Below are 27890 nucleotides of genomic sequence, written 5' to 3' on the forward strand. Positions count from 1 at the left end.
TGATTATTAAGTGAAACAGCAGCTCCCTCGGTTTTTTTGGTGTGGAATTGGGTGACTAAAATTCAAGGATGAAAATAATTTAAACATTTTTGACATGATTATGCAAAGCCAGAATCTATCCCAACAGTCTAGTGCACTAGATAAGAACATCCTTAGAAGAAATGTCAAAGCTGCTGGCACTTCTGATACCAGGCTGCAGGTTTATTTATAGGTACCAATTGGCATGCCTATTGAAGTCATAAGTTGGAGAAAATGCATAAAAGCTTGAAGTGCAACAGCATTTCTTTGGCTCGGATTTCAACCCAGAGTTCTGAAACTGAGGCAACAGTGTTATTGGCTACAGCACTGTACCAGACTAACACTTGTCAAGAAAAAAAAAACATTTTTTCCCCATTAATGTATGAAAAGGGCAACTTTTTCTCCTCAGCTGGGTTTAAAAACTGGTCTTTCATTACTTAGGGTTGAGTTTTTCAAATGCTTTCCCTATTTGTTTTGCTTCATTCAAAATCTGATTAGCTTAAATCATGCAACATTTTGTGGGGGACCCAGCTCAGAAAGTGATAGCTGACAGCACTTATGCCTATTTTGGGTGTCAGCTGACAGCAACACCAGTCTTAAGGTGAGCGAAGTGTGAACTGGTTTGAAACCTGTCATGTTTTCCAGAAGAGCAGGTGACTCAGAAGTGGCCAGTATTGCCTGATCCTTCACAAGCAAGTAAGGCCAAAAAGAGAATGCCATATGTAACAACAACATTGTTTCTCTAGAACCACACGGTCCCAGAGGGCAATGCATATGTCTTAACTGTCTCTATAATAACACAAGGATCATGGAAGCTGGCTTGGAGGCCTGAGTTTTAATAGCAACTGAGCACTGAGGAATGCTGGAATAAAAAGTGTATCTCTGGAGTAAATACACTGATCCAAGGTCTTAGCTTGAAATAACCCAGGATTGACCTTAAAGCTACATTATCTCCTAACATCGATTGTCTGGAATCCAGAGAGAGATAACACAAACATGAAACTGGTAATTAATTAATTAATTCATTCATTCATTCATTCATGAATGAATTACTTTTATATAGCACTTTTCTTAGGTACTCAAAGCACTTTGCATAGACAATGCGAAGCCATTTCAACCACCACCAATGGCTAGAAATGGCTAGTGGTTCAAAGGAAGGCAGAACCCAAGTTAAGAGAAACTAAATTAAGAGGAGAAAAGGGGTGCCTAAACCATCTTATTCAACAGATGATCCTAAACTGATATAAGGAACCCCAGAGTTGCAATTTCTATTTTTTTTATTTTTTTTTATTATTTTTCTGTTTCTCACGTTGTTCACCCATCCCCTATGTATCTACTATATAAGAAAATGTTAAGGTCTGTGTGTATGTCCAGTCGCTCTGAGCAGTCACTTTGGTGTGATTGGTCAGTTTAGCTTTGGTTACACAATCAATATTATGAATCACACTGAAAGTCGCCGTCAAAGACGGGATGTATGAAGGTGGACAGGAGGTGAGCAAGGCCCCCTGAAATGAGAGAATCTGAGAATCAAGAGAGGTTCAGAAACACAAGTCGCCGAAGGCAAAAAATATCAGATATTCTTTTAAATTGATTCTACTACCTATAGCGAGGCTACTATTTACATAAAAAATAAACTTTTTATATTTGTATACAGTAAGAAAAGCAACAGAAAATGTGAGGAGGTATGGGGCAATGTTGTGAATGCCATTTAATGTCAGGTATTTTGCCAAAAAAGAACAAAGACAATTCCATTATGACTGCCTTCTTCCGATGAGTCATTGTTTTAAGTACGTCCCGGGCAGAAGAAGCAAAATTTCCATAAGAAGAGTGGAAGAGAAGTCAGGTGTCCTCCAATCTGCAATAGTCAGATCTGAAGACACAAGAGGGAAAGACATGAGCAACAGTGCCAATCCATGGTCTGGGGTAGAATTAGTGTTAGCATACGAGCCCTGAAGATGCCACCTAAGTACATGTGTGTGACAATACTTTAACCGCCACATCATCTGTAACAAAATGTCATATCTGATGGGCCACTTGTTAACAACAGCATTTATTTATATGGCACATTTTCAAACAGTATAGCTCAAAGTGCTTTATAAGAAGATATAAATGAGGCATGCTATGTGCTTTAAACAGGATTATGAATGCATAGGATGCTGTCCCTGATTGTGCAGTCAAACAGGGAATGTAAAAGCAGGAGTAACTAAAAAAGTGGACAATTCTGCCAATATCACCATGTTATAGTACCTAGACAGCTATGTACAATCATTGTCAGTCAGCCAGTCATTTTCCAACCCACCACATCTTAACACAGGGTCACAGGGGTCTGCTGGAGCCAATCCCAGCCTACACAGGGCGCAATGCAGGAACAAATTCCGGGCAGGGCGCCAGCCCACCACAGGGCACACACACACCAAGCACACACTAGGGACAATTTAGGACCGCCAATGCAATGTGCTTGGTTGATGTGCTTGCTGATTCCTGAGCAGCTCTTCTTTACTCCACCCTAGCAGCCTGCTTCTTCTCTTCTTTCGTCGGCATCTTTTCATGTTAAAACTGATTAAGTCAGTGTTTCTGTTGCAATTACTTAGTCCGTTTTCTTTGATTTTTGCACTTAAGCTGACACTTAAGTCTTCAATCTGCCTCAAGAATGATTTAAGATATGAAGAGGTAGGGGAAGTGACGGTGAAGGTGGTAGGGATGAGAATGGCGCTTGTACATATTCGCCACAGGGCCGCCCTGCTGGCCGCTGCTGAGAGCTGATTCTACAATAAAATAAATTAAAAATAAAAGAAGAATAACCTTGGAGGTCAATTATCACCCCAAAAAGCAGATAGTAGACGTCACGTAGTATATGTGTACCAAATTTCAGGTCAGTAGGTCAAACGGTTTGAGAGCTACAGGTGATTTAAAATCCTGGAAAGACCAATGAACAGCCACGGTAGCATATTATATATATAGATATTACCCCACAAATATCAGTTTTATAGATACGTTTTCACTTAATTTGATCACTGGCCCTGTAAGTGATTGGTTTAGGGCACCCTCATCATTTCCAGACTAACTAGTTAAAGATAAAGCTGCATTTCCTGGACATTGAACCACAGACTGTACGTTGTAATATCAATATCTTGGAATAGACAATGAATTATGAAAAAAAAGCACTGATCTTAGAGCATCGTATTATTGCATGTCTATAAAACACTGAAAATTGCTTGATTGCAGCAATTTACTATATACTTAAAATATATGAATGGTTTTATAAGATTTGTTGAAATGATGATAATCATTTATATAAAAACATGAAAATAATTAAAGAGTTGCATATGCCACAATGCTAACAGAATAGTTCATGTTTCATGTTCACAGCCCTAAGGATGTGTTGCTCTCTTATAGAGGATGTAAAGTTGCCAAACCACACCTCATTGTCCAAATGGCATTTAAGCAGCAAATAAAATGCATCACATATTAAACAGATTAATTTCTGTATTCCAGCCCAGTGTAAGACTTCTTCATATTTTACTATATTGTTGGATATATCAATTGGTGACTTTTGAGCATAATGAATTAAGATGAGTAGGAATTTAAGTTTGAAGTTAGCCGAGTCCTGATCTAGTAGTTGTGGGGCAGTCAATACAAGAGAAAAGGAAAAGAAAAGCAACGCAGTGGCTATCAAGTTTCATTGGAAAATGTCTTGTTGATCATGTCATTCTCCTGGGAGTATAGTGTTAGTTTCACTGATTTCTGACCTTGATTGTAGCTAAAGCCAAACTCTTAGCAAAGACGAAAAAGCAGTAGAATAATGTGCACCATATCAAATTATAATTTAAACGCAGGACATGCCCCTTAGCTTTGTGGGGAATACAGATGCTAAGTTTAGTGGGAATTTGTTTCTGTTACTTTTATGTGGACTGAAACTCCATCTGCTGTTTCACAGATTTTATAACATTTTACAGACACCATTTTTATGGCACTATGCATTATAAATTATCAGTAATCTGCATACAAATGTATATTTATCTCATCTTCCCATCCACTTTTCCTGGTAAGGGTCATGGTGGCAGCAGGCCAAGCAGGTTAGCCCAGCCTTCTTATTCCCAACTACAGGTTCCAACTCTTCATGGGGAATTCTCAGCCGTTCCCAAGCCAGCCAAGAAATATAATCCTTCCAGCATATCCTAGGTCTGTTGTACATTGGAATGTAACCAGAGCAGCTCTGAGGGAGCCAGCCAGGGACATTCTTACAACATGCCCAAACTACCTCAACCGGCTCCTTTTGATCTGGAGGAGTAGCGACTCTGCTCTGAGGCTCTCTAAACCGCTGATCTTCTCACCCTATAACATAGTGTTATCCCAGCCACCCTTCGAAGAAACTTAATTTCTGCCATTTGTACTCACAATCAAATTCTTTCAGTCATTACCCACAGCTCATGACCAATGGTTAGAACAGGGATGTAGATTGAATAGTAAAACGAGAGCTTTGCCTTTGCAGTCAGCTCCCACTCCACCACCACGGAAAGGTACACCGCCCGCAAAACAGCTGCTGCCTCTCCAATCCACTTGTCAATCTCACATTCCCATGTTCCATCACTCATGAACAAGATTCCAAGGTTCTTGAACTCCTTAACTAATTGCAGTTGTCCCCCTGTCACCTGAAGAGAGCAATCCACTTTTTTTCAAGGGAGAACCATGACTTGTAGGGGCTGATCATTATCCCAGAGGCGTCACACTCGGCAGTGAATTGCTTGAGTGTGTGCTGAAGCTTACAGTAAGATAAGATAAACAGAACAACATTATTTGCAGTAAGCAATGGTGCTACCCATAGCCTCCCCAACAGGACAACCTGAAATCCTCAGCTGAGTCTCGATATACTGTCCATGAAAACCATAAGCAGGAGTGGTGATAAAATACAGCCTTGAAGTCTGACACCCATGGTGGACTAATCCAACTTAACACAAAGTATTTAGACACAGCTATTACTCCATTATATAGGGAATGAGTTCACTGGAAGATCTGCACCACTACCCCATATTTTTGTAGCACTTTACCACAACAAATGCTAAGGGACATGGTCATGTGTTTTTTCTAAATCTACAAAATACTTGTAGACTGGGTTAACATGCTTCCGTGCATCCTCAAGAAACTGTGCCAGGGAGAAGAGCTGGTCTACTGTTCAATGGTCAAAATGGAATCCACATTGTTCCTCCTGTGTCTTTGGCTCAACCAGTGTACAAGTTCTTCCATCCAGTACTCTTGCTTATGCCTTACAAGAGAGACTGAAGAGTGTGACCCCTCTGTAGTAGGAACACATTTTCTGGTCCCCTTTCTTAAATATGTAGACCACCACACCAGTCTGCCATTCCAAGAGTGCTTTTCCCACCTTCCATGCAATGCTAAATAGATGGAATAACCATGCTATCCCAACAATGTCCAATGCTTTCAACATCTCCAGTCAGATTTCATCCACCTCAGCAATCTTACCACTACAGAGTCCTTGGACCACCATAGTGAATCCCTCCCACTGGACATTTCCAACACTGCCTTCTGATAGGAGGGCTAGTCCACCAGGATGAGATGCTCTTCAAAGTGTTCCTTTCACTCCTGTACAATTTCTCTTCAAGAGCTCAGCAACTCCACATCTCTGCTTAATACAGTCTGGGCTAGGTCACACCTTTCTCTTCTGAGGTGGTGAACACTTTCCCAGAACAACCTCAAGGCTATCAGATAATCTTTCACCATGGCCTAACCAAACTCTTCTAGCTTACTCAAGCTTTTTCTTCCACAACCACTTTCGCAGCAGTCTTCTTAGCTTGTTTGTACCTCTCAACCAAGTCAGGAGATCCCAACGAGAAGATTTACCTGAAGTCCACCTTCTTTAGTCTGACAGCTTCCCTCACCTCTGGTACTCACCATCGGTTCCTAGGATTGCCACCATTGAGATGCCTTGACTTTTTAAAGACCACAGCTTTTACCAGATGCTTCCACAACAGAGGTCTTAAACGTGGTCCATTATCCTAACAAATTTGTTCTGTTTCTTGTCTAAATAATATGCAAACATGTGAGCAAGAGGTCAGTATTTAGATGAAATTGTCAGTACTGATATTAAATCTGATTTCCAAACAGTAAAACAGATAATTTAGAAAACAAATGCAGTGAATAGATCTGCTGCTTCATATTTTTACAGATATATTGACAGTTTCTGGCTGGTGGATGTGTATTCTCTCTGTCTACATGAAGGTTTTCTTTAGGTATTTTAGTTTCTTCTCAAATGCCAAATGTATATGTTACATTAATTTCTGAACGTTACTTAGCACAGCATGAGTGACTGGAGTCTTATGTACACGGTACAGCACCAAACATATCTAGGGACAATCATTGATAACAGGATAAACTTTGGTATTAACACAGAACGAATTAGTAAAAGAGGCAGACACAGCTATTCTATCTTAGGAAATTTGACTGTTTTAAAGTGAATTAAACCATGATAACACTTTCTATTTGCTTTTTTAACATTTGCCTGGCAACCTTGGCATTAAAAGCATTAACAAATTTCATCAAAACTAGCAGTAAAATCATTGTTTTGAAGCAGAACTCTATCATAGAACTGTATTACAAACTCGTGAGAAAGTAATCCATCTCAGTTCTGTCAGACAGACACCAGCCTCATTTTCCTAAATTCTAGGTGTTGCCATCAGGCTGCAGATTTAGGTTCCCAAGGCTAAAGAGCAATAGATTTAAGACCTCTTTTTATTCCTAGAGCTGCTATACGCATTTGGAATTCTGTGTCTTGTGGGATGCTGCTGAATTCTTTATTATTATTTTGTGTACTGTTAAAGTTAATTTTTCTTTGTATTAATCTTGACTGTGTGTTCTTATGATAACACTAGTTTTCAGTTGTAGTGTATTTTCTGTATCTTTATAAGAATGCTTTATATTTTGTACTTTCTTGATGCAAACAAATTTTCCTCTGGGATAATCAAGATTATCTGACCTGGTGCCCAACTTGCAGCTAATGCTTTCGGGATAGGCTTGGGATCTGTGCAGTTTTGTGATTAAAAAAGTGAGTTCAGAAAATGAGCAGATTGATTATCCTCACTTGTTCTCCTTCATAAAACCCCTTTCTGTTTTGGAATTCCTAACTAAAATTCCAATTTTATTTTACATTTTTTCTTCTATGATTTATTATTTTTTTATTTCTTACATTCAGAATATAGTGAGATTAAAAGGTTATCTCTTAAGGATCAATATTGGGTCTAATTCTTTGTCTACATATGCTATTAGTAGCAAGCTGGTATTGATGACATTCATCCTTGTGGAGATGATGCAGTTTTCTATGAAGACTGTAGAAATCAGGCAATTTATGATTTACTTTGTTAGTTGCTTTCAGTATTGTTCACAAACTTTAGTGTGCACACTTTATTAAATATTACACTTTGTATGATCAAATAACTTCCTGTAAAGCCATTGGTATTTGGGTATATAATAGACTTTCATGTAAAACTCATGTTGAGCAATTAACAAAGACTCTGAGAATTAAGCAGGCCTTTCTCTATTGGAACAAACCATACAATGGATGATAAAAGTAGACTTCTCCAGTCTCCTTATCTTTCGTTTCTTGATTATAGTGACATAATTAATATGAATGCAACTCTGAATTCTCTAGGTGCCGTTTACCACAATTTACTCAGCTTTACTAATGGAGATTCTTGCTGAACTCACTGCACCTTTTATTTAAAGGTGAACTGGCCTTCCTTAAACCGAAGACAAATGCATCATTATCTGGAATTTATTTAAAAGGCCTTATGGGGCAAATTACCAGTGTTCTATACGTATTTGTTGTCAGTAAGGATTCCATTCCTGCCTATTAGATTACCTACTGTACAAGGCTGCCAAATAATATTTTATCAGGCTTTTGCAAAACAGTGTTTTACTTTAGTGCAACTGAAATATGGAGTCAATTTCAGAAATCAACAAAAATTCAACAGCTTTAAATTTAATATCATTTTAAATGTTTTTGATAAGGTTATCTCTGTTGTTTTTATTTTTACATTGGTGTACATAGAGCCACTCTGTAAATGGGACTGTTGTCAAGGGCGGAGTGGTGGCTCTGAGGCTAAGGATCTGCGCTGGTACCCCGAAGGTTGCCGGTTCAAATCCCTGTAACTGCCAAAAGAGATCCTACTCTTCTGGGCCCTTGAGCAAGGCCCTTAATCTTCAATTGCTCCAGGGGCACTGTACAATGGCTGACCCTGCGCTCTGACCCCAACGGGTATGCGATAACTATCAAATTCCTAATACAAGAAATTGTATAAGGCGAAATAAAGAACAAAAAAAAAAGATTACCTGCTGAAAGTTATATTAAAAAAACAGATACATGTACTCAGCAAGGTGATGATGACAGGACAGAGTTCACCTCCAATACTGCTTATGCAGTAGTTACATTAAGTTAGAAGGTGGTCAATTTATTATTCAAATAGACAGTGACCGGCACAGAACTACAGTTCACTTCTATGGAACTATGAGACAGCCACACTAGTTAAACCTGGTGTTTTCCAACATTTATTTCTATAGCACATTTTCATACAAAGGATGTAGCTCAAACTGTTTTACAAGATGCCAAAGTATTTCTTTCCTGCAAAAAAAAAAACAAATTAAAATTAGATCAGAATAATAATGGACAAATAGCATACAAAAAATAATGCACAATTAAGATTAATTTACAGTGTGACAGCCAGGGTTGGCTCTACATCCTTGGCAGTCCTTGAACCAGTAACCGTTGAAAGTCATAGACTGAGGATGAGCTGGGTAAATGACAAAACAAATGATCAGTAAGAGTTGGTGTAAAAATGATAAGTGCTTTTATTAAAATAAAGTATTTTAAAAGTGCAGTACAGTATGCGGTAAATAATCCAATAAAAGCAAGGTGAGATGAGGAGGTTAAAAATGCAATAAATAAATATTCCATAAAAACTTGGTTAAAATCACAGAAGCTTAGTCTCAGTGCAATTTTCTAAAAACCATTACTATACTTACCCCTTCAAGTTCCTGCAGTGAGAGGAGAAACCCATCACCAGGTGCAGTCAACCCTTTAATCCTGGTTCCGGTCCCCTTCAGCAGTCCTTTGGCATCCATGGGGCACCATACCGAGCCAAACACACAAACCTCCTATCGTGGGGCACACTGCATAACGGGCCAATCCTACTACCCAGTGTTGAGCTTCCCCTTCAGCCTTGTCAAACTGCTGGCCACACCGTCCTGTCTCTGAGGTTCACGCCTAACAACCTGCCTTCATTCCTCACAGCATGGGCTCTCCCTATCCTGCCTCTAGCTCTCTCTCTCTCTCTTTAAACTCGTATTATTTCATATTGTTTCCATTCTCCCAGACTCCTTTTTAAAATGTGCTGCAATCACAGACTCCGAAGCACTTGACTGACCAGCTCGCATCTGCAGGTGAATGCGCTATTAGCCAAGCACCTCAATCAAACTCCGAGCAACTCATAAACATTTTTATGTGAATCTGCACCCATGTGGAGCCTGGTGACTCTGATTTAATTAATTAATTCATTTCATTTAAAAACATGTAATGCCATGAACCTCTGTTATCACAAAGAGAAGTAGAGTCCTTAAATACAGAATTTTAATAGACATAAGCAACATACAAGGTGAGACACAAAAATAACCGGACTGGGCTTGAGTCTTTCCTGGAAAATTGTCTGGAGGTCGGCTGGACATGAATCATAGAACTATATCCCCTCCTACACCCTCTCAAACTGTCAAACAGGTGGGTATATCCTGTGAATAGCCCAGTTAGTATTTGCACAATCGGTACATGAGTTACCGCAACAATGTCTGCTGAAAAAAGCAAACAGCGAGGCAAGACAAGACAATGCTCCTGCCCGCAATTCTTTTTCCATAAAGCAGTTTTTGACTGACAAAAACATTCCTGTCCTCGATCATCCTCCCTATTCACCCGATTTAGCTCCCTGTGATTTTTACTTGTTCCCAAAAATCAAAAGTGACCTAAAGGGAACGCATTTTTCTTCAGTTGATAAAGTGCAAACAGGAACAGCAAGCCTGTTGAAGCACCTCAAGCAAGAAGACTTCCAGCACTGTTTCAATCAATGGAAGATACGTATGGAGCGGTGTAGAGATCGGGAGGGGGAGTATATAGAAGGTGGCAATGTTTAGAATGCTGTAATTCATCAATAAATATATATTTTTTTCACCAATCTGGTTATTTCTGTGTCTCACCTCATAATTTTACTAGTGGTAGTGCATTGTTAAAAAAATAGTTTACTATAATTTTACTTTTTTTGGAAAATTGAAGAACATGTTGAAAAAATTTTAAGTGATTTTTTACATATTTCACGACACAGTATAGAGCATGTCTAAAGTCAATACCACTCCTTTTCTTGTTTTTCTCCATAATCACTTTAAATTTTAGTTGAACACCAGGGTCTTAATTACTTTTAATTGATCACACCAGTAAGTACTATATCAAATGTCAACGGTTCACAAAGCTAATAAGAGGTTCTTAACTGGTGTTTTTGAAGTGCCACATGTAAAATGCATGCTATTTTTAATGAAGAAGTTGCCTTTTTAACAACAGTTTAGTGGTGACTACAGGTCAACAGTCACCCCTTTACAACTGTTGATAATAACCAGGCAAGCCAATGGTGCCTATAAATCAAACTTCTCTGTGTGTCACTTTGTATATAATGCACAATTCCTGCAAAACACTAAAAATATAAAAGTTCTTTAACAAGGTAAAATGTACACTGCCAAGAAATTGTATAAACCAAATATTGTTCTAAAGCGGCATAAGTTAAGTATATTTTGTTTTTATTTCTTAGACAAGCCAGTCTCAATGAGGCAGCTGAGAAATACTATCGACGAGCAGCAGGCCTGAGATCAAATGTAAGTACAAAGTAAATAGCACCTATTGCTCATGCTGATGAATGTTCTCTACTGTTTTTAATTTGCCAGGAATCCATTTTGTACCATATTGCCACAAATGTAGATCGTTGGATTGCATTGTAATCAGGGTAATACTTCATACTATAAAGTATGGGCTAAATTTAAAATGTATTGTTGAAAAAGTAAGAGGGAAAGAAAAGCTTTTTGTTTTAATCATCAGTCACCAATTTCAGAAACGGCGCTTTTAAAAAGTCACCAATTTCAGAAACGGCGCTTTTAAAAAAACTATCAGTGAAACAATTTTAAATGATCACTGTTTAATATGAGATTTTCAGTTTTCACTGAGCTGTGCAATAGTGCTTCCCTGGAAAAAGAAAGGCAATTCAACATCCTGCCACCTCATCTGTAAAGCATGTTGTAGAGATTGTATCTTTTAAGAAGTGATTTAAAAGTGCTTTACTTTATTTACCTCCTTGAAGTCAGACCTCACCAACTGCCCGCTGTGAGCTTAAGACCTTCCGCTGATTTGTCGATAAATGTCGCGCTGTAAGCCAGCAAACTGATTGATAGCTAAACAACCTGCTGAATGCAACAACTTCTCCCTTTGTCTTCAAATGTAGTTATGCAGTGCAAAAATATTTAGAAGTCTTATAATATGGTCTTAAGTTTAAGATGTGCTACAGAATGTACACATATGACCTTGGTTGGTGACATCCTAGGTGCTAGCTTACAGCACCAAAATGATTTGTTTTACCTTCAGATAAATGCATTATTAAACGGAAATGACACCCCTCCTGTTGACAAGGGTCTGAAGGTAAAATTGTCCTTAGTGATAGGTGGCATTGTCAAAAGTAACATAAATAGTGAGTGGTTACTTTGTTGATGCCAAAATATTTATTCAAGCAATTCAGGATTTGCCCTCGTGGGTGCCCATATGGCAGGAACACCCTGTGAGAGCTGGTCTGAACACCATCAGACAGACACCACCATTTTGCCAAAACACACGTTTATTTACAATAATAAAGTCCGCTCAACACACAGTGCTCCCACACCAATCACTCCCAACACGGGCCTCTCCCAATGCCCTGTTCAGGCTGCTTTTCTCTCTCCTGTCACTGGGGCCTCGTCCTGCTCCAGCTCCCGACACTAGCTCCACGACTGTAGGAAGGTTGCCCCTTTTATAGTCACCTGGACGTGCTCCAGGTGCTTGATGACGTTCTTTCAGCAGCACTTCCTGGTGTGGTGGAAGTGCCGCATGAGCACCCGGAAGGATCTTCCCCCACCTTCCCAGGTGTGCTGGAAGTGTAGAGCTCCCGGGCTTTAGGAGACTTGGGGCACCCCATGGCGGATGCCACGGGCCCCCATGGGTGTGTGCCTCCTTGCTCCATCCCTGTGGCCCCCTGCTTATCCAGGGTGGTTGCCCCCTTGTGGCCCGGGGGACATACTGACTGCCTCCCCGTCCTTCCAGGCATCCCGGCTGGGTCTGGCTCCCAGCCTCCTGTGACACCCTAAACAGGGTGCCAGTCCATTGCATTGAACACTTACAATCACACATACAGGGCCAATATTATGTCGTCCATCAACCTAATCTGCATGTTAAAGGTTTTAGTAATTTGTTTGTAAAACTTCCACTGTGAAGTATTTCAGATTATGCTAAAAGTCGTGAGGATGCTGCTGATTCTGTAGTTGTGAGGTTGGAGTATCCATTACTGTGATTGTATTATCTTTGCTGTTGTCTATATTTCACATTTAAACAGCATTTAGATCTGGCAGAGGCTGTTTAACGAAATGCATGTTTTTACAGTAGTTTTTGGACATTTATTTGTACTGTAGCAACAGCTAATTTCTTGTTAAAACTATTAGCACCTCTTGCTGGCAAAGAATAAGAGAGAAGCAAATGTGACACAGTGTGAGTTTGTTTGAGTATGAAGCAGCATGAATAACTTTGCAGCTTAAATTTATGTGGAACAAAAGTAGGGCTTTAATGGGACTGATTGGCTAATGAAGGCAAAGACGACTGCGATATCACAGAATGTGTTGGCTTAAACGTACATGAAAATATTAACTAGATGGGTTAAAAAGTCTCTTTTCTTTTGATCTACAAAGACGATGTATCTGTGGCAGCCAGATTCTCCCAAAAGCAACCCAGACAGGGTGGGGGGTGTTTAGCAGGTGGCATATGTGCACCTACATTTTCCTTCATATTTTTTATAATGTTTGAACACACATCCATATGCTGTTGAGAAAGCTTACACATAGATGCACTACTGGTGCACTGTGCACAAAGCCTTATGCCATTCAAGCTGGCAGTGACAAAAAAATATCTCTTATAACTTAGAAATGTGTTATAACATACAGAAGTAGAATCTAAAAATGATGAGTTTTATCTGGAGGGGCTTGGCTGCTCATCCTTTGTAGTTTTTACTTGAAGTGATCTTTTCAGAGTGCATATTTGGCAAAGTCAAACTGTTGTAAGGAGACAAACGGCACAAGATAAAGTGTCTGGGGCACCCTAAGACAAACCCTGTATATTAATGTATGCAAAAGGTGTAAAAAGAAAACACGTGGTACTATGCAGATGCTGAGATTCTTACGTCGTTCTTGCTCCAAGATGGCGTCGGACCCCTTTATGAGGAATTCTGGGAGGAAGGGACGAGCCCAGGTGGTCTGACCCCGGAAGTGACGTCTGAGTAGGAGAAGTGTCAATCTTCCTTTCTGCAGTTGGAGAAGGAGAAGAGAGAGTGTTATTAGACAGTGTTTCCTCATGTCTTGGTGGTAAATGACACTTCCCTAAGCCCTTAGGTTGGTCCCCAATAACATGTGTGTGACGCTGTCTAGAGAGCAAACATATTGATGTAGTACAGCAGCTATTACCAGCTTGAGAACTTACAATTACAGGACAGGTCAGTGCCTTTTCCAAAAGTACTTGTTAGAATTAGTAATTAAAATTAATGTATTGATGATGTACCAAGTGAGACACCCTGTGCACAACACCAATGAGAAAATGGTCACATCTGAAAACGGACAAATAACAATTTTGTAAGTATTAGCCAGGATGTCTACATTAGTGCTGATGTTCAGAACCGTCTTGACATATCCGTCCCTATATCATATTTTACTAAGAAACACTTACTTACTTACTTACTTACTTTAGCCTTTAGGAGCCAGGTAAAAACTGACAGGCTTCTTGTCATCATTAATTTATATTTCTATTACAATATGAAACCACTCTGATTCGAAAGTGAAGCTATTGAAGAATAAAAAGAGGCTGATTACTTGGCAGTAATATAAAATTGTAAAAAATGATTACCCTTTGAATTAGCGTCTGTTTAACAATGTTTTTTCATGTTTTGGGAACATTGTATGGTTATGTACTTTTCTGTTGCTGTGTTGTATTTGAAAACCAGTACAAATACTCTTTAGTTTTTTCTTAGTAAAGAGTGCTACACAAGAACTGAAATAAAAAAAAGAGTGAGATGTTGGTCTCGGTCGTTTTAGTGCACTCCTCAATATTTTATACAGTACATTGAAAAAAACTCTTCATGCCACAACAGCCATAACATAAGGGCAAAACTATGAGCTGGAGCCCTCTGGAATGTAAATCAAACTTCCCGCTTTTGTTTACTACTCAGAGTGAGCCTCCCAATGCTTTGTTTAAACTTCATATAAAATAAAAAGATGAATAACTACTGTACTTGAGAAAACAAGATACACAAAATTTCTTCATAACTACTACAGATGTTAGGATGCTAAAATAACTCAGCAGGCACATTGCATTATGGATGAAACTAGTTGGTGGTAACCCTAAGGAGTTTGTGGAGGGATACTTGACCCTTGATTTATTTTGTACCACTTAGCAGGACATCTTCACTAAGCACATAAAGTTTTTTTTCACAGCCATTGTCAAGTGACATTCCTTTCACAAATACATGATCATTAGTGCTGGAGACTTTATGCAAGCCGCTTCTCATTTAATGCTGGGCCCACACAGGAAGAAGATGATTGAGGCTAAAGTTTACGAGTGTTTGGTCTGTCAGAAGAACATTATACACATGTGGCAGAATGCACCATAAGACATTTAGGTGGTTTGCAAAGTTTCTCTGGTGGTCAGAGATGCAGGAAAGGGCAAATTGGCTGCATATGGTAGTCTCAACACTTTTGATCTAAAATGCAGACCTCCCCCCGGCAAGGTTTCTCTGAGTTTTGGACAGCAAGTGTGTTACGGCAGAGGTTTTACTGGTAAGAAGGAGGGTTAGCCAGAAGTAACTATTTTGAAGGAAATTAGGTCTTTTTTGTGTCAAAGTAGTATATAGGCAAGTAATCATTACCACCAAATGAAATAGGTACCAATTTTTGTTGCAGGTTTGGAGGTAAAGCAACAGATGATTTCCTATTTTGTTGTTTTATATTTACTTTGATGCTCTTTGTTGTCCTCTCCTGCTAATGAAACAAGTAGTGTGTTTTACTTTTTTATGGATTGACGAGTCATTTTGGAGTTTCAGGTAATACATCAGTAGGTACAGTATATTGCAGTGAAGCGTCTTAAATAACTGGCTATTAGGAAAACACAAATTAAAATAAGTACTAAGTATAAGTAAGTAAATAAGTATAAGAAAATAGAAATATCATATAATATAAAGGAAATCTAGTTTCTGCTTTAACTTGGAGGAGTTGCACATTGAAATGCATATTTTTTGAACAAATACAGTACTGCTATGGGTTGCTCATTCTTGTCTTGCACCCTGTTTCCAACAACCCTTAAATGAATAAAGCAGACTGTAAAATTAAACATAAGTGTTGTACCAATACACAAAAACGTTTATGACACATAGGCCACTGTCTTTTCATTTGTACTTATTCATTTTCTTTCACATGGTTTACGAAAGTACCTCGGGACACATTAAAATGACTGAAAATGCATATGATATAGACATTTGCCTACACTGGGCATGTGCACATCGGCAGAAAAATCCCAGAAGGGGTGGTAACACCACCAGCCATTGGATTTATTGTAAAACTGTAATAACCAGTAAATTATTTTCCTTTTGCGCGTGTGTGTAGCATTCAAAATATACAAAATCCAATTTAGATTCATACAAATAAGCAACACAACAAGAGCCATGGGAGCAACTCTTCTGTCCCCACCATTTTGGAATATGTTTTTCTGCCGAGAAAGGTGACCAATAATGTAATAAGATGTTGTAATGAGCAGGACCCAATCAGGAAAAGCTACATAATAAGCACAAACCAATCAGTACGTGATTTGAGTCTTTATTAAAAAATGTTTGCCCGTCCACATGTTTTCAGGAGTATACTGCATCTGTTTTTGTAGGTTAAAAACACCAAGGTAGTTGTGGACAAGAGGCACAAATGGAGACTAATGTCTGTATTTCTAAAAGAAAATGTGGCAGTATGGGTAGGGCCCTACCAACAGGGGTACTGTAGACAGAGTAAAGTTACATTTCTCTGTAGAAATCCAGCTTCACTTATTCACAATGTTAACAGATCATGCATTTCCATCAGGAGCAAAAGTGATGTGCTCTGACACTTCAGCTTGCATACAGACATGCTTTGTTGTTGGTTAGGTTTATTTTTTTAACTAGCTGAATTACCTGGCATTGACTGGGTGAGAAAGTGAAATAGTGAAAGACAAAATTTAATTACCAAGTATATATTAACAAGTGGGTGGCAACGGTGGTACAGTGGTAGGGTTGCAGTAAGACCACCAGGGGATGCATCCCAGGTTGTCCCTGTGTGGAGTTTGCATGTTCTCCTTGTGGGTTTCATCTGGGTGCTTTAGTTTCCTCCCACTGTCCAAAAACATGCAGGTTAGTTGAATTAGCGATACTAAATTGGCCCTTGTGTGCATATGTGTGTGTATGCTTTGCAATGGATTGGCACCCTGTCCAGGTATTTGTTCCTGCCTTGTAAATTTGGATTAATTGGGTTAGAAAATGATATGACATATCACCAAACTTTGTTATATTTAGCATTGTTCCATTTCATATGTCAGTATTGTCATGTCCTGGCCAGCTTGTGGCTATGACAAAAATAGTGAGGGAAATGTTTGATTAAAGAAAAGGTTAAAAATAAAGGATGAAAATCAAACCTAGATTTTGTAATTGGCAGACAGAAGTGCTTCCATTACACCACTACTGCCACCTATGTGATGTTGTTTCTCTGTTGACAGATCATGCTTTATTATTTCTCACCACTCACTATTCTAATATTGTAACTCTGTTTCCTGGCTTTGCCTGAGTATTATTTACAAACTTTGCATTTAAATTTTAAAGTGCAAAATATAATTTTGTTTAAGCTAAACACAAGCAGTGATTCCAATTCACTATGAACTTGTGCATAAGGAACAAAGGAACACAGATTGTTCTGTATAGTTAAAGAGGTAATATCGGTAGAAATGAGTCTACAAAATCTGCTGATTTTACTTCTGCAAGTTAGCATCAGACTAATTTCAAAATTTAAATGTGATCGCTCAAGGGACATTTGAACACAAAGCTCTTTTGCCTGTTCCTGCACTGCATAACTGGCAGCGGCCTCATCTCAGAGGGTGATACTTCATTTTAGTTCCCAGAGAGATCCCTCTTGAAATAAACAACTTATCTTTGTTAAAACAAACTAGTAATTAACAAACCAACAGCAGTTGCTGTCAAACGACTACAGTGACACAAAGCTTACATTCTGAACTTTTGTTTTTTCCCTAATTACTGCTTTAATGGGTTAAAGTGGTAAGATTATAAAAGAATTCAATTACATAATCCAGATCTGTCACACTAGAGATCTGCCCATATGCTCTTCATTGGCAGATGTCATGAAGTCCCACACACTAAAGACTTTGTAATAGGCTTTCAATTAGATTTTTTCCCCTACCTACTTGATATTAGCCCTCATCTTTCCAACGCTCAATAATCATAATTCAATACATTCAATCACCATTATGCATTAGAGTACAATGGAAAATATTTGTTGCAGGTCCCACTGGTGCAGACAAATGCTGTGACAATATAGTACTCGGCACAATGAAACAGTAGACACAGATTACTAAAACATGAAGTCTGTATCAGACAGTACAAGAAACAATCAGTCAAGTCAAATTACTGAGCTGCAGTGGATCAGCAACAATTAATTATAACACATGAAATCTAATGATGGCTGAGGTTTCAATTTAAAAAATAAAGATGATGCATTAAGTGACTAATTTTTTATATTTAATAAGCTATTTATTTTTAGGCCTTCACTTATCACTTTAAATTCATGCACAGCCCTTTGCTGTTTTGCACTGCTGTTTGTTCCTGGTGCATGACGACAGCTTCTGTAGTTAGCTGCCTGTCTCATAATTTCTAATTATTATTTGCAGAGCTTTGTCTCGCGTGCCTGCACTTGACTAATGGACGAACTAATGAAGGGGTTTCTTTATGAAACACACCCATATGAATCAGCATTGTGATTGATGATCCAATTCATCACTGGAGCCACAATTCCATCCATACAGGACATTTATGACAAGAGAAGCCTTTAAAATGCCCTTTCCTTTGTGACACACCCTACAAATTGTTTCCCCCACCCACATCTCCACAGGCGATATTAAAGAATTTAGTGGTGTACAACAAGACCCTCTACTGCCTCACCGATAAACTGTTAACTAGCACAAAGTCACTTGACCTGTGACCAAGCCTCCATTATGTAAGCACCTGTATTGACCTGTATCACTTTGCACTATCAATTCATTTTTACTGTCTTCTTGTTATTTGATCTGTCTGGTTCATTGTATTTGGTTTTATATTATCTGGCGGAGTGGTGGATCTGAGGCTAGGGTTCTGCACTGGCAATCGGAAGGTTGCCGGTTCAAATCCTGTAAAGGCCAAAAAGGGACTCTGCTCTTTTGGGCACTTGAGCAAGGCCCTTAACCTGCAATTGCTGAGCACTTTGAGTAGTGAGAAAAGCACCATATAAATGCGAAGAATTATTTTTATTATATGGTACTAGCTGCCCCTCACAGCTCCGCCCATGTAGTAGTGAAACAGGACTTTAAAAATCAATAAACAAACGGGGTGGCACTGTGGCGCAGTGGGTAGTGCTACTGCCTTTCAGTTTGGGGACCTGGGTTCGGCTCCCTGCGTGGAGTTTGCATGTTCTCCCCGTGTCTGCGTGGGTTTCCTCCAGGTGCTCCGGTTTCCTCCCACAGTCCGAAGACATGCAGGTTAGTTGCATTGACGATTCTAAATTGTCCATAGTGTGTGCTTGATGTGTGTGTGGGTGTGTGTGTGCACACCCTGTGGTGGGCTGGCACCCTGCCCGGTGTTTGTTTCTTGCCTTGCGCCCTGTGTTGGCTGGGATTGGCTCCAGCAGACACCCGTAATCCTGTAGTTAGGATATAGCTGGTTGGATAATTGATGGATGGTTAAACAAACAGGTATCGCTAGCAAAGCGGAGGCAAGGTATGCTCCAAAATGTGGTGAGAGGTAGACTGATTCAAACAGAGGCTGGTGCGTGAGTGAGGAGGGCCCCTGTCCGGCTCCCCACTCCTGACGTCACGTTTCACCCTCCCCTCGGCCCGCAGCCTCTGTCTCTTGGATTAGCACGAATAAGTAACTCCTGCAAGCAAACTATGACAGAAGTCGTAAAATCAGCCGGAATGTTCTAGCAAATTGTAGAAACAAATCTAATCTAAATCTGTTAAGTAGTTCTCTCATGAAAAGCAGACAGACAGACATGTTGGATTTTATAGAGAGATTTCTTTATGTATGTATTTCTTTTTAACTTGGAATGGCTACATTTTGATTTTCAAATTTTAATTTTTACTTATTGTTTGGAACTGTTGTTTATGTTTTAATTATGTTTATGGTGTTAAGTAATCTGAGTCTGCAATTCCATTCTGTCATACATCTACATGAATGGGACTAACATCAAAAGCTTTCCTCGTACTGTAAGGTATAATGTAAATAATTGGAAATTAATTTAATATTGAATTTTGTTGTGGCATAGGTTTTCCTGTACATGGTGAGGTCAGTTAATATTTTCAGCAGATAAGTTGAATGGTCTATCTGATTTAGTGAAATAGTAATCGTAGTGAAATAGTATTTTAGTAAAATAAAAATGTGAGGTGCTATAAAATCTTTTAAAAAAATACATTGGTCATTATCTGCTTTTGAACTGCAAATGTATTTAACAAGTGTTTTAAAAGAGAGGCTATTTTTTTATGTGTTAACCCCCATGTATCCCCTACAGTATGTCACATAATGCATTTGTGTGTGTTTGGGTGTGTGTTTCAGTGAATGGCTGCAGAATATAAGGAGCAGATTATAGATAGATAGATAGATAGATAGATAGATAGATAGATAGATAGATAGATAGATAGATAGATAGATAGATAGATACTTTATTAATCCCAAGGGGAAATTCACAAAAAAATACGGAGCTGCTGGAAAGGCTGCCACTCGGATGCGGCGCCGGAAATAATATCAACATATATCAATCATATATACACATGCTAGTAAACAATTACTCACTGTGGTTTATGAAGAAGGATAGTAGGGAAACTAAATGGTTTCTCGTCTTTAAACTGCCACAAACAGACACACTCAATTTAGCAAGAAAAACACTTTTTCTTTACTTTTTTCTTAATACTGGTAGCATTGTACATTCAAGTAATGCAGACAACCACTACAAACGGCAATATTCAAATCAAGCCTTTAGTCCCGTTACCGGGATGCATACATCAGGCAGCATCGGTCAGTGATGGTAGGCAAACCCAAACCCTCCTTTTAACTTCAACAAAACACTCCCATTGCCAAAAGCTACAAACCAAAAGCAAACACAACTGTTTGAAACCCAACATGAAAGAAATCATAGTTAGCAGTCTATTTTTAAGTGCAGCGCCCCAGAGCCTCCTGGGACGCCAGGGCCATCCATCTCTACAGTACACAATCTTGAGGAAATCTGGTCTTTAATGTGTATTCAGTTTGTGAAAACTTTAAAATGTTCAAATATTTATCTGATGTCAGAAGATAACTCAGTAAATACAAATCTGTGCCACTCATTCTCAATAACTGAGGGTAAGAGGGGTGGTGTTGTAGAGAAACAAATAAATAAAAAGAAATAACACTTCCATGGTTTCAGTACTCCTAGGTGATAAAAAAGCTATGGTCAAAAAACTCATTTGTTATTCACCACTATTGCTAAATGGCATTGCTGTTTTTAATACAAAATTATAGTATATGTGGTAAGTAAGAATAAGGCAGCTAAATAAAGACAGCAGACAAAATAAAAATTACAATACCACTCAGTTGCGAAGTTGCCTTGAAGTGATGCCACGCTTAACTCTGCTCAGCTTTGTCTCTTTAAATTATTAAAGTCTTCAAATAGGTCATTTAGTTAAACATCTTTAAATACTTAAACATTTCTTATCTAGTTAATTATACACATTTTTAAATTAATTTGATAAGGTGTAAAACATTTGAATCTGGTATCCTTTCACTACAAGCCATAAGTGGGAAGGGTGCAGTATAAGAATTAATGAAATTGAAAGTGAATTGAAAATTTTAGCTGATATGGTGAAGAATTGAAAAATATATGCTTTGCACATTTCAAAGCACATTGGGATCCCAAATAATTTGCAAGAAAGACATTTTTTTTTTTTTGCTAAATAATGAAGTTATTTTCTGAACTAACACAATTCTATTTTACTGTGTGTTGCAAATAAGCCTCTGTACAGAAATTCCACCAAAGAATAATTGCATTTCGTTTTAATACAATTTTACCTTCCCTGTGGAACTGAAAACATGCCGGCTGGCATTTTATTTTTACCTTTATGGTAATTTGAACCTTTAAAGTTAATTTGGTTATTATAGCTTGTATTTATTATTCTTGTGGTTCTAGCTGTGATTTGTTAATAATTGAGGTGTGCTTTAAAATTGGTCATTGCATAATTTGGTGAAAAGCACATCAAATTTGAGGTTAATAAGAAAGTAAGTATGCCGTTTACTAGGTGATGACCCCTCTTGTTGACAGAATTGGAAGGAAATTGGGGTTTCTGGAGAAATTTAACAGTAGATTATTCTGTAAGGGGCATAAAAACAGATCACAGGCCAGAGATAGGAAGGAATACTTAATTTGAATAAGCAGTAGGTAACGTGACACAGCACTTGAAGGTTAGACCAAAAGCTAAAGAATATAAGGAGAACCCCTATCACATTCTACACCTCAATGTACTCAGTCCTTTTAAATGCAAGTTAACCAATAACCTTGTTTTTACACTTTGCTTTCTCTTATTTGCACGTTGATTTACTAAAGTTGCCTTTCATTAAGAACATAAAAAATTTGACAAATACGGGTAATTCATCCAATGTAGCTCACCAATCCCTATTGCTTCAGGTTAGTTTCAAATATATTTTATGTAAAAAGGAAGCCTTTGTAAAACAAAAGCACAAACTGTAACAATGAATGGGGTAAATATGTTGATGTACTGCCTGAGCAAGTACTTGGAGCTTACGGCCACACCAGTGTGAATGCGCCCAATCTCGTCTGATCTCGGAAGCTAGACACGCTCGGGCAGTACTTGGAATGGGGTAAATATGGTGCCTCTATGTTTATTTTAAAAAAATTTTCATAAAACATAAATACAGTATACAGTATATTTATGCCAACTTTGAAAACACTACTTAAATTGTAGAGCTCCCAAGCCTAAACATTTGCTATAGCATGAATTAGCATGCTGTTCACTACTAAAATATAACATCACACACACACCCACTTTGACTAAAAGTCAAATTTACCAGAGAACCTTGTAATTTTAAGGTTTTTGAGGTTTGCATGTCCCGTTCAAGGGAATTTGTCAAGTTATATTCTCCAGTATATACAGTATATATATCTATACTAATAAAAGGCAAAGCCTTCACTGACTCATTCTCTCACTGATTCATCACTAATTCTCCAACTTCTCGTTTAGGTAGAAGGCTGAAATTTGGCAGGCGTATTCCTTACATCTTACTTACAAAAGTTAAGCAGGTTTCATTGCGAAATTCTACGCATAACAGTCATAACGGTCGACAACGTCCGCCATGTTGAACTTTCTTATTTATGGCCACATCTTCATGAAATTTGGTAGGCGGCTTCCCTGCGCTAAACGAAACCAATGTACGTACTTATTTCGGTGGTATTATGCAACTGTCGGCCGCCATATTGAATTTTCCAACGGTCTTTGTTACTTATGGGCCCATCTTCAAGAAATTTGGTACGCAGGTTCACAACGCTAACTGAATCCTACTTACGTACATATATATGTCCATAGCCTGCAGCTCGGTCACCATGTGAGGCGGCGTTGGGTCCCCCATCCCAACGCCTCCCACGTTATTGGCTGCCTGCCTATATAAGGCCGTCCGTCGCTCCAGTCTCTACATTCCCTTCCTTGCTTCGCCACAGGATTCACATCTCCCTGCTGATAACTGCAGCCTTTTTATTTAATCCACGTAGGTATTTTAGACTTACTTTACATTGTTCGGGTGCCCATTTCCTTTATCGTTCCAACCTTACCCCCATTAACATGTCTATCGAGGTGATCACCATCGATCAATGAACTGTCACTTACCAATTGGTTTCCATACCCGGAGATGGCACCTGCCTTTTCCATTCTCTTTGTTACATATTGCACGGCCATATCAGGCTCACTCTTGATACCCGTAGGAACATTGTGTCTTATGTATTGAATGACTGGGACGGTTTCAAGGTATGGACTGATGACAGTACAGGAGATAATTATACTACACAGGAGCACTAGAAGAGTGAAATGCTTAAGCCCTTCACCTATGGTTCTGCATGTGAGTTGATGGCTGCCGCTGAATTGTTCGGTTGCCGCTTTCAGGTGTACCGAAATGGCCAAATATTTTACACCTTTCGACAACCGCCAATGCCTCTTAAACATCTTATGTTCACAGGTGACGATTTCAGTAGTGAACACTTTGATGTTTATGAATGTTTAAACTCTCAAAAGCTGGATGTGAAGTTATCGATGAAACCGGTTGTATGGTTACAACGCTTGACAGATGCTGACTGTCATTTCAACACAAGTCCTGCAAATGCTGTCGTAATTGAAACAAATCATGAAACTCAAACCGATTATGACAGCAGCAATCCAAGCTGTGAGATTTGATATACAAGATTACTTTTCATATGGCCATCTGTACGTTGCATGCTCAAGAGTAAGCTCAGCGCACAGCTTGGTCATATTAAAACCGGAGGGCCATACTGACAATGTGGTATACAAAGAGATCCTTAACAAATAATTATTGGTATATTTTAAAAAGGATTAATTTTCTTCTTAATAAAAATTTTAAGGCAGTACTTCGCCGCTGCGAAGCACGGGTAATTTGCTAGTATATATATAGTATATATCTGAGATGCTTCTAAGGGGAACCCTTTTAAAATCCCTCTTCAAGGTTAAATTCCGTATATGTAGGTCTTTGAAAACATTCCATAGTCAGAATATTAATGCACAAAAACATGTATCGCTAATGATAACCAGCTGACATGACATTAACGTGAGTTATGACTATGACATCCTGGATATTGATACTCAGAGTATACTTGTAATTTGGGTACTTTTCTAGAAGAGGCCCTACTAATTTCCATATGACACCACATTGCATTTTGCACTGTCGTGGTATTGTCATGAATTATGAATTGCACTTTTTTAATAGATTTTATCACTATATTTTGATAAAGTCTGTGTGTTATCTTGCGAAAATTTAGCTGACTACTGTAATGAGAAAATCCGGTGTATGTTAACATTATTTTTATTAAATTCGCGTGCAAGTTTATACAGTCCACACATACCAGTAACAAAATTTGACGTAACCAGCCCCGCATGGGGTTGGTCAGCCCTAGGCCCCGCACACCCCCTAAGGCTGCCTCTGAGTGGCCCAGGCACAGGCCCACAGTCTGGTCCATCTAGAGTCACTGTCATTTCATCTGTCACTGTTCAGATATTTCTTGGTCCAGTCTTGATATCCTAACTTGTGCACTTTTTCTAAGGTGATCATGTTTAGGCATTCTTTACTTTAGCCATGTCACTGACCACATGATGCCTTGTACTTCTAGAAACCCCAGGTATGTTGCAGTTCTGGAATATGGTGGCACTGAGGACTAAAGGATGGTTGTTAGCTTCGTGTTTAATTCTTCTGAAGCCCTTTGCAGCTAATTTGTGCCTTCTCTTCTCTACATGTTTTTTTGTAACCGTGCCGACTATTTGCAACAAAATGTTTGATTGTTTGATAGTTTAGCAATTTCCAGAATGCTGCATCCACCTGAAAGGTATTTTACAGTTTTTCACTTTTCAGTATTAGTTAAATATCCATTTTGGTCCATTGTACATGAGATAATGAAGCAGCCTAATTATTATGCACACCTTAATAAAAGCTGTTAATCACTAAGCCACACCTTCCCTCATTAAATAATTACATAGCACCTGAAAATGATTGCATCATATTACCATTCAGGTGTATGTGCTTTAGAGTTGGAAACTGTATATTGAAATAGTGATAAGGTGAGAAAAGTGACTTGTTTAATAATGCCACAGGTAGTGTATGCAATCCAATAGAAACACTGCCGCTAAATATTCACGGGTGAAGGACTGTGCTTATGCAGACGAAGATGAGATGGTCAGGGTGGTGTTTGGCACAAACTCCGCAAAACTGCGAGAGAAACTTTTAAGTGCCAGGTCTTAGCTAACATTAAATACAGCCGTGGACATCGCACGAGATGGCACCAGCACAGCTGGGAACCTTTGATGCATGTACACCGAGCGGCTCACGTGAACTGACGCAGTGCACAGACAAAAAGCAACAGTTCCAAAGAGTGCTGAATAAAAACCGAATTACACAATTGAGAAGGCAGCAAAAAAATATGAAGCGTCTGACACATACAAGCATATTCATAAGTGCAACTACTGCGGAAACAAAGCAAACGGTGGAAAAAGTTAATGTCCCGCTAAAGGAAGACAGTGTAAAAAAAAAACCTGTGCATGCAGTGTGTCACGTCTCAGATAAAGAGGAAGACGAGCTGTTTATTGATGCAGTAAGAAACGAATCAATGAATGAAACCTCTTATCTTTACAACGATTGACAAACACGGAATGTGACTTGAACACAACACATCCTACAAATACGAACCTGATTGAAAGAAATAATGATAATCAAATCCTTGATGACAGCAACACTCATAACACTCACAAAACAATTACTGTATATTGACAATCATGTTACGTTATTTTTAAAATGTTCCCTTTTCTTTTTCATAACTTCTTTAACACACTACTTCTCTGCTGCGAAGCGCGAGTATATATATGTATATACCTGTATATACCCCAAGCTACATACTCTCAAATAGACAAACCACATGCCGTGGCGCAATGGAGGAGGCTTCGCCTCTAGCGCCGAGGTTCGATTCCCGAAAGGGGGTGCACTGAGTATGTACGCCTGATGACCCCAAAATTAGGGCGAAACACGTGTCGCGTACTCTTTGCATTATTTCACAGTAAAACTATTTCAATATATATATACATACATATATATATACACACACACACATATGTATCAGCGTTTCCTGATTCATTTTACCCTTGCATCCCCTTGGTTTGAGACGTATGAAAAAATATGCGGTTAACGCAGAAAGACAGATCACCAATTGAAGCTTTATGAATAATAGATCCTTTATTCGCCATCAATGATTGTTTTGGTAAAGCCATACTCAGTGTAATCATTAGATGAACGGTAAAAAAGTAAGAGCGAGGGGACGGTGACTTATTGAGGCACGCAGGCGAAACCACAATAGCACGCGAGCTCGATGTAGTGCGTGTCAACTCGATCTGAATTGCGCGATCACATTCGAAAAAATATATCTTTTCAAGTTCTATTTAGTCGGCACAAATATCTTTGGTTGGAATGTAAGGCGAATTTATTCTTTACATTTCTATGGTGAAGAAAAAGGTATGCAATGGTGCCTACATTTAACTTACATTCCTACCAAAGACATTTCTGTCGACTAAATAAAAATTCCTTCTATTTAAAATTTAAATAGAACTTGAACAGATACGATAGTTCATAATATCCACGCAGACTTGCACGTAAGAGCGGGAGTCATCCGTTTTAACAAGCAGCGTATTGCACTGATACGAAATAGCCTGCCCATTTAATTATTTAGGAATGATTAAATAAATTAAGATTTTGAATAAATAATATTTTTCATTTTTCTTCCTTGATGGATTCTGGCACCCCCTGCAACAGTTGCTCGCACCCCAAATAGTGTGTATATATATATATATATATATATATATATATATATATACAGTGATCCCTTGCTGTATCGCGCTTTGACTTTCGCGGTTTTGCTCTATCGCGATTTTATATGTAAGCATATGTAAATGTATATTATGGATTTTTCGCTGATTCGCGGATTTCTGCGGACAATGGGTCTTTTCATTTATGGTACATGCTTCCTCAGTTTGTTTGCCCAGTTGATTTCATACAAGGGACGCTATTGGCGGATGGCTTAAAAGCTACCCAATCAGAGCACATATTACATATTAACTAAAACTCCTCAATGCTATAAGATATGGATTGTTTGCTTGTCTCTGCCTCTATCTCACCCTCTCTGACATTCTCTGTGCCTGACGGAGGGGGTGTGAGCAGAGGTGCTGCTTGCACAGAAGCTGTTTGCCTAGTGGATACATATGGCGTTATTTCAGTGCCACTATTCTGAGCACACGTAAAAAAATATTGCAAGTGCAAGTGTTGCATTTTGAGGAGAAATTTATTTTGAGCGTATAAAAGCTGAATTTGAGTGAACAAAATTCATTGCTGCGTGCAAAAAATGTATTTCAGTGTTTGCACTTATCCATATACACACACACACAATAGCACCCCTCTCGCTCAGTTTTTTCATTTGCG

General features: G+C 38.7%; 1 protein-coding gene across 1 annotated transcript in view; it reads left to right on the forward strand.

The window, feature by feature from the left end:
• Window positions 1-27890, forward strand: part of tmtc2a (transmembrane O-mannosyltransferase targeting cadherins 2a) — a 515972-nt gene that overhangs the window by 448897 nt on the left and 39185 nt on the right. The window contains exon 11 of the mRNA XM_039761768.1: window positions 10872-10935. Coding sequence (XP_039617702.1) covers window positions 10872-10935 — 64 coding nt within the window. The remainder of the gene's footprint in view (window positions 1-10871; window positions 10936-27890) is intronic.

Source organism: Polypterus senegalus, chromosome 8 (genome assembly GCF_016835505.1).
Source record: "Polypterus senegalus isolate Bchr_013 chromosome 8, ASM1683550v1, whole genome shotgun sequence".
Lineage (NCBI taxonomy): Eukaryota > Metazoa > Chordata > Cladistia > Polypteriformes > Polypteridae > Polypterus > Polypterus senegalus.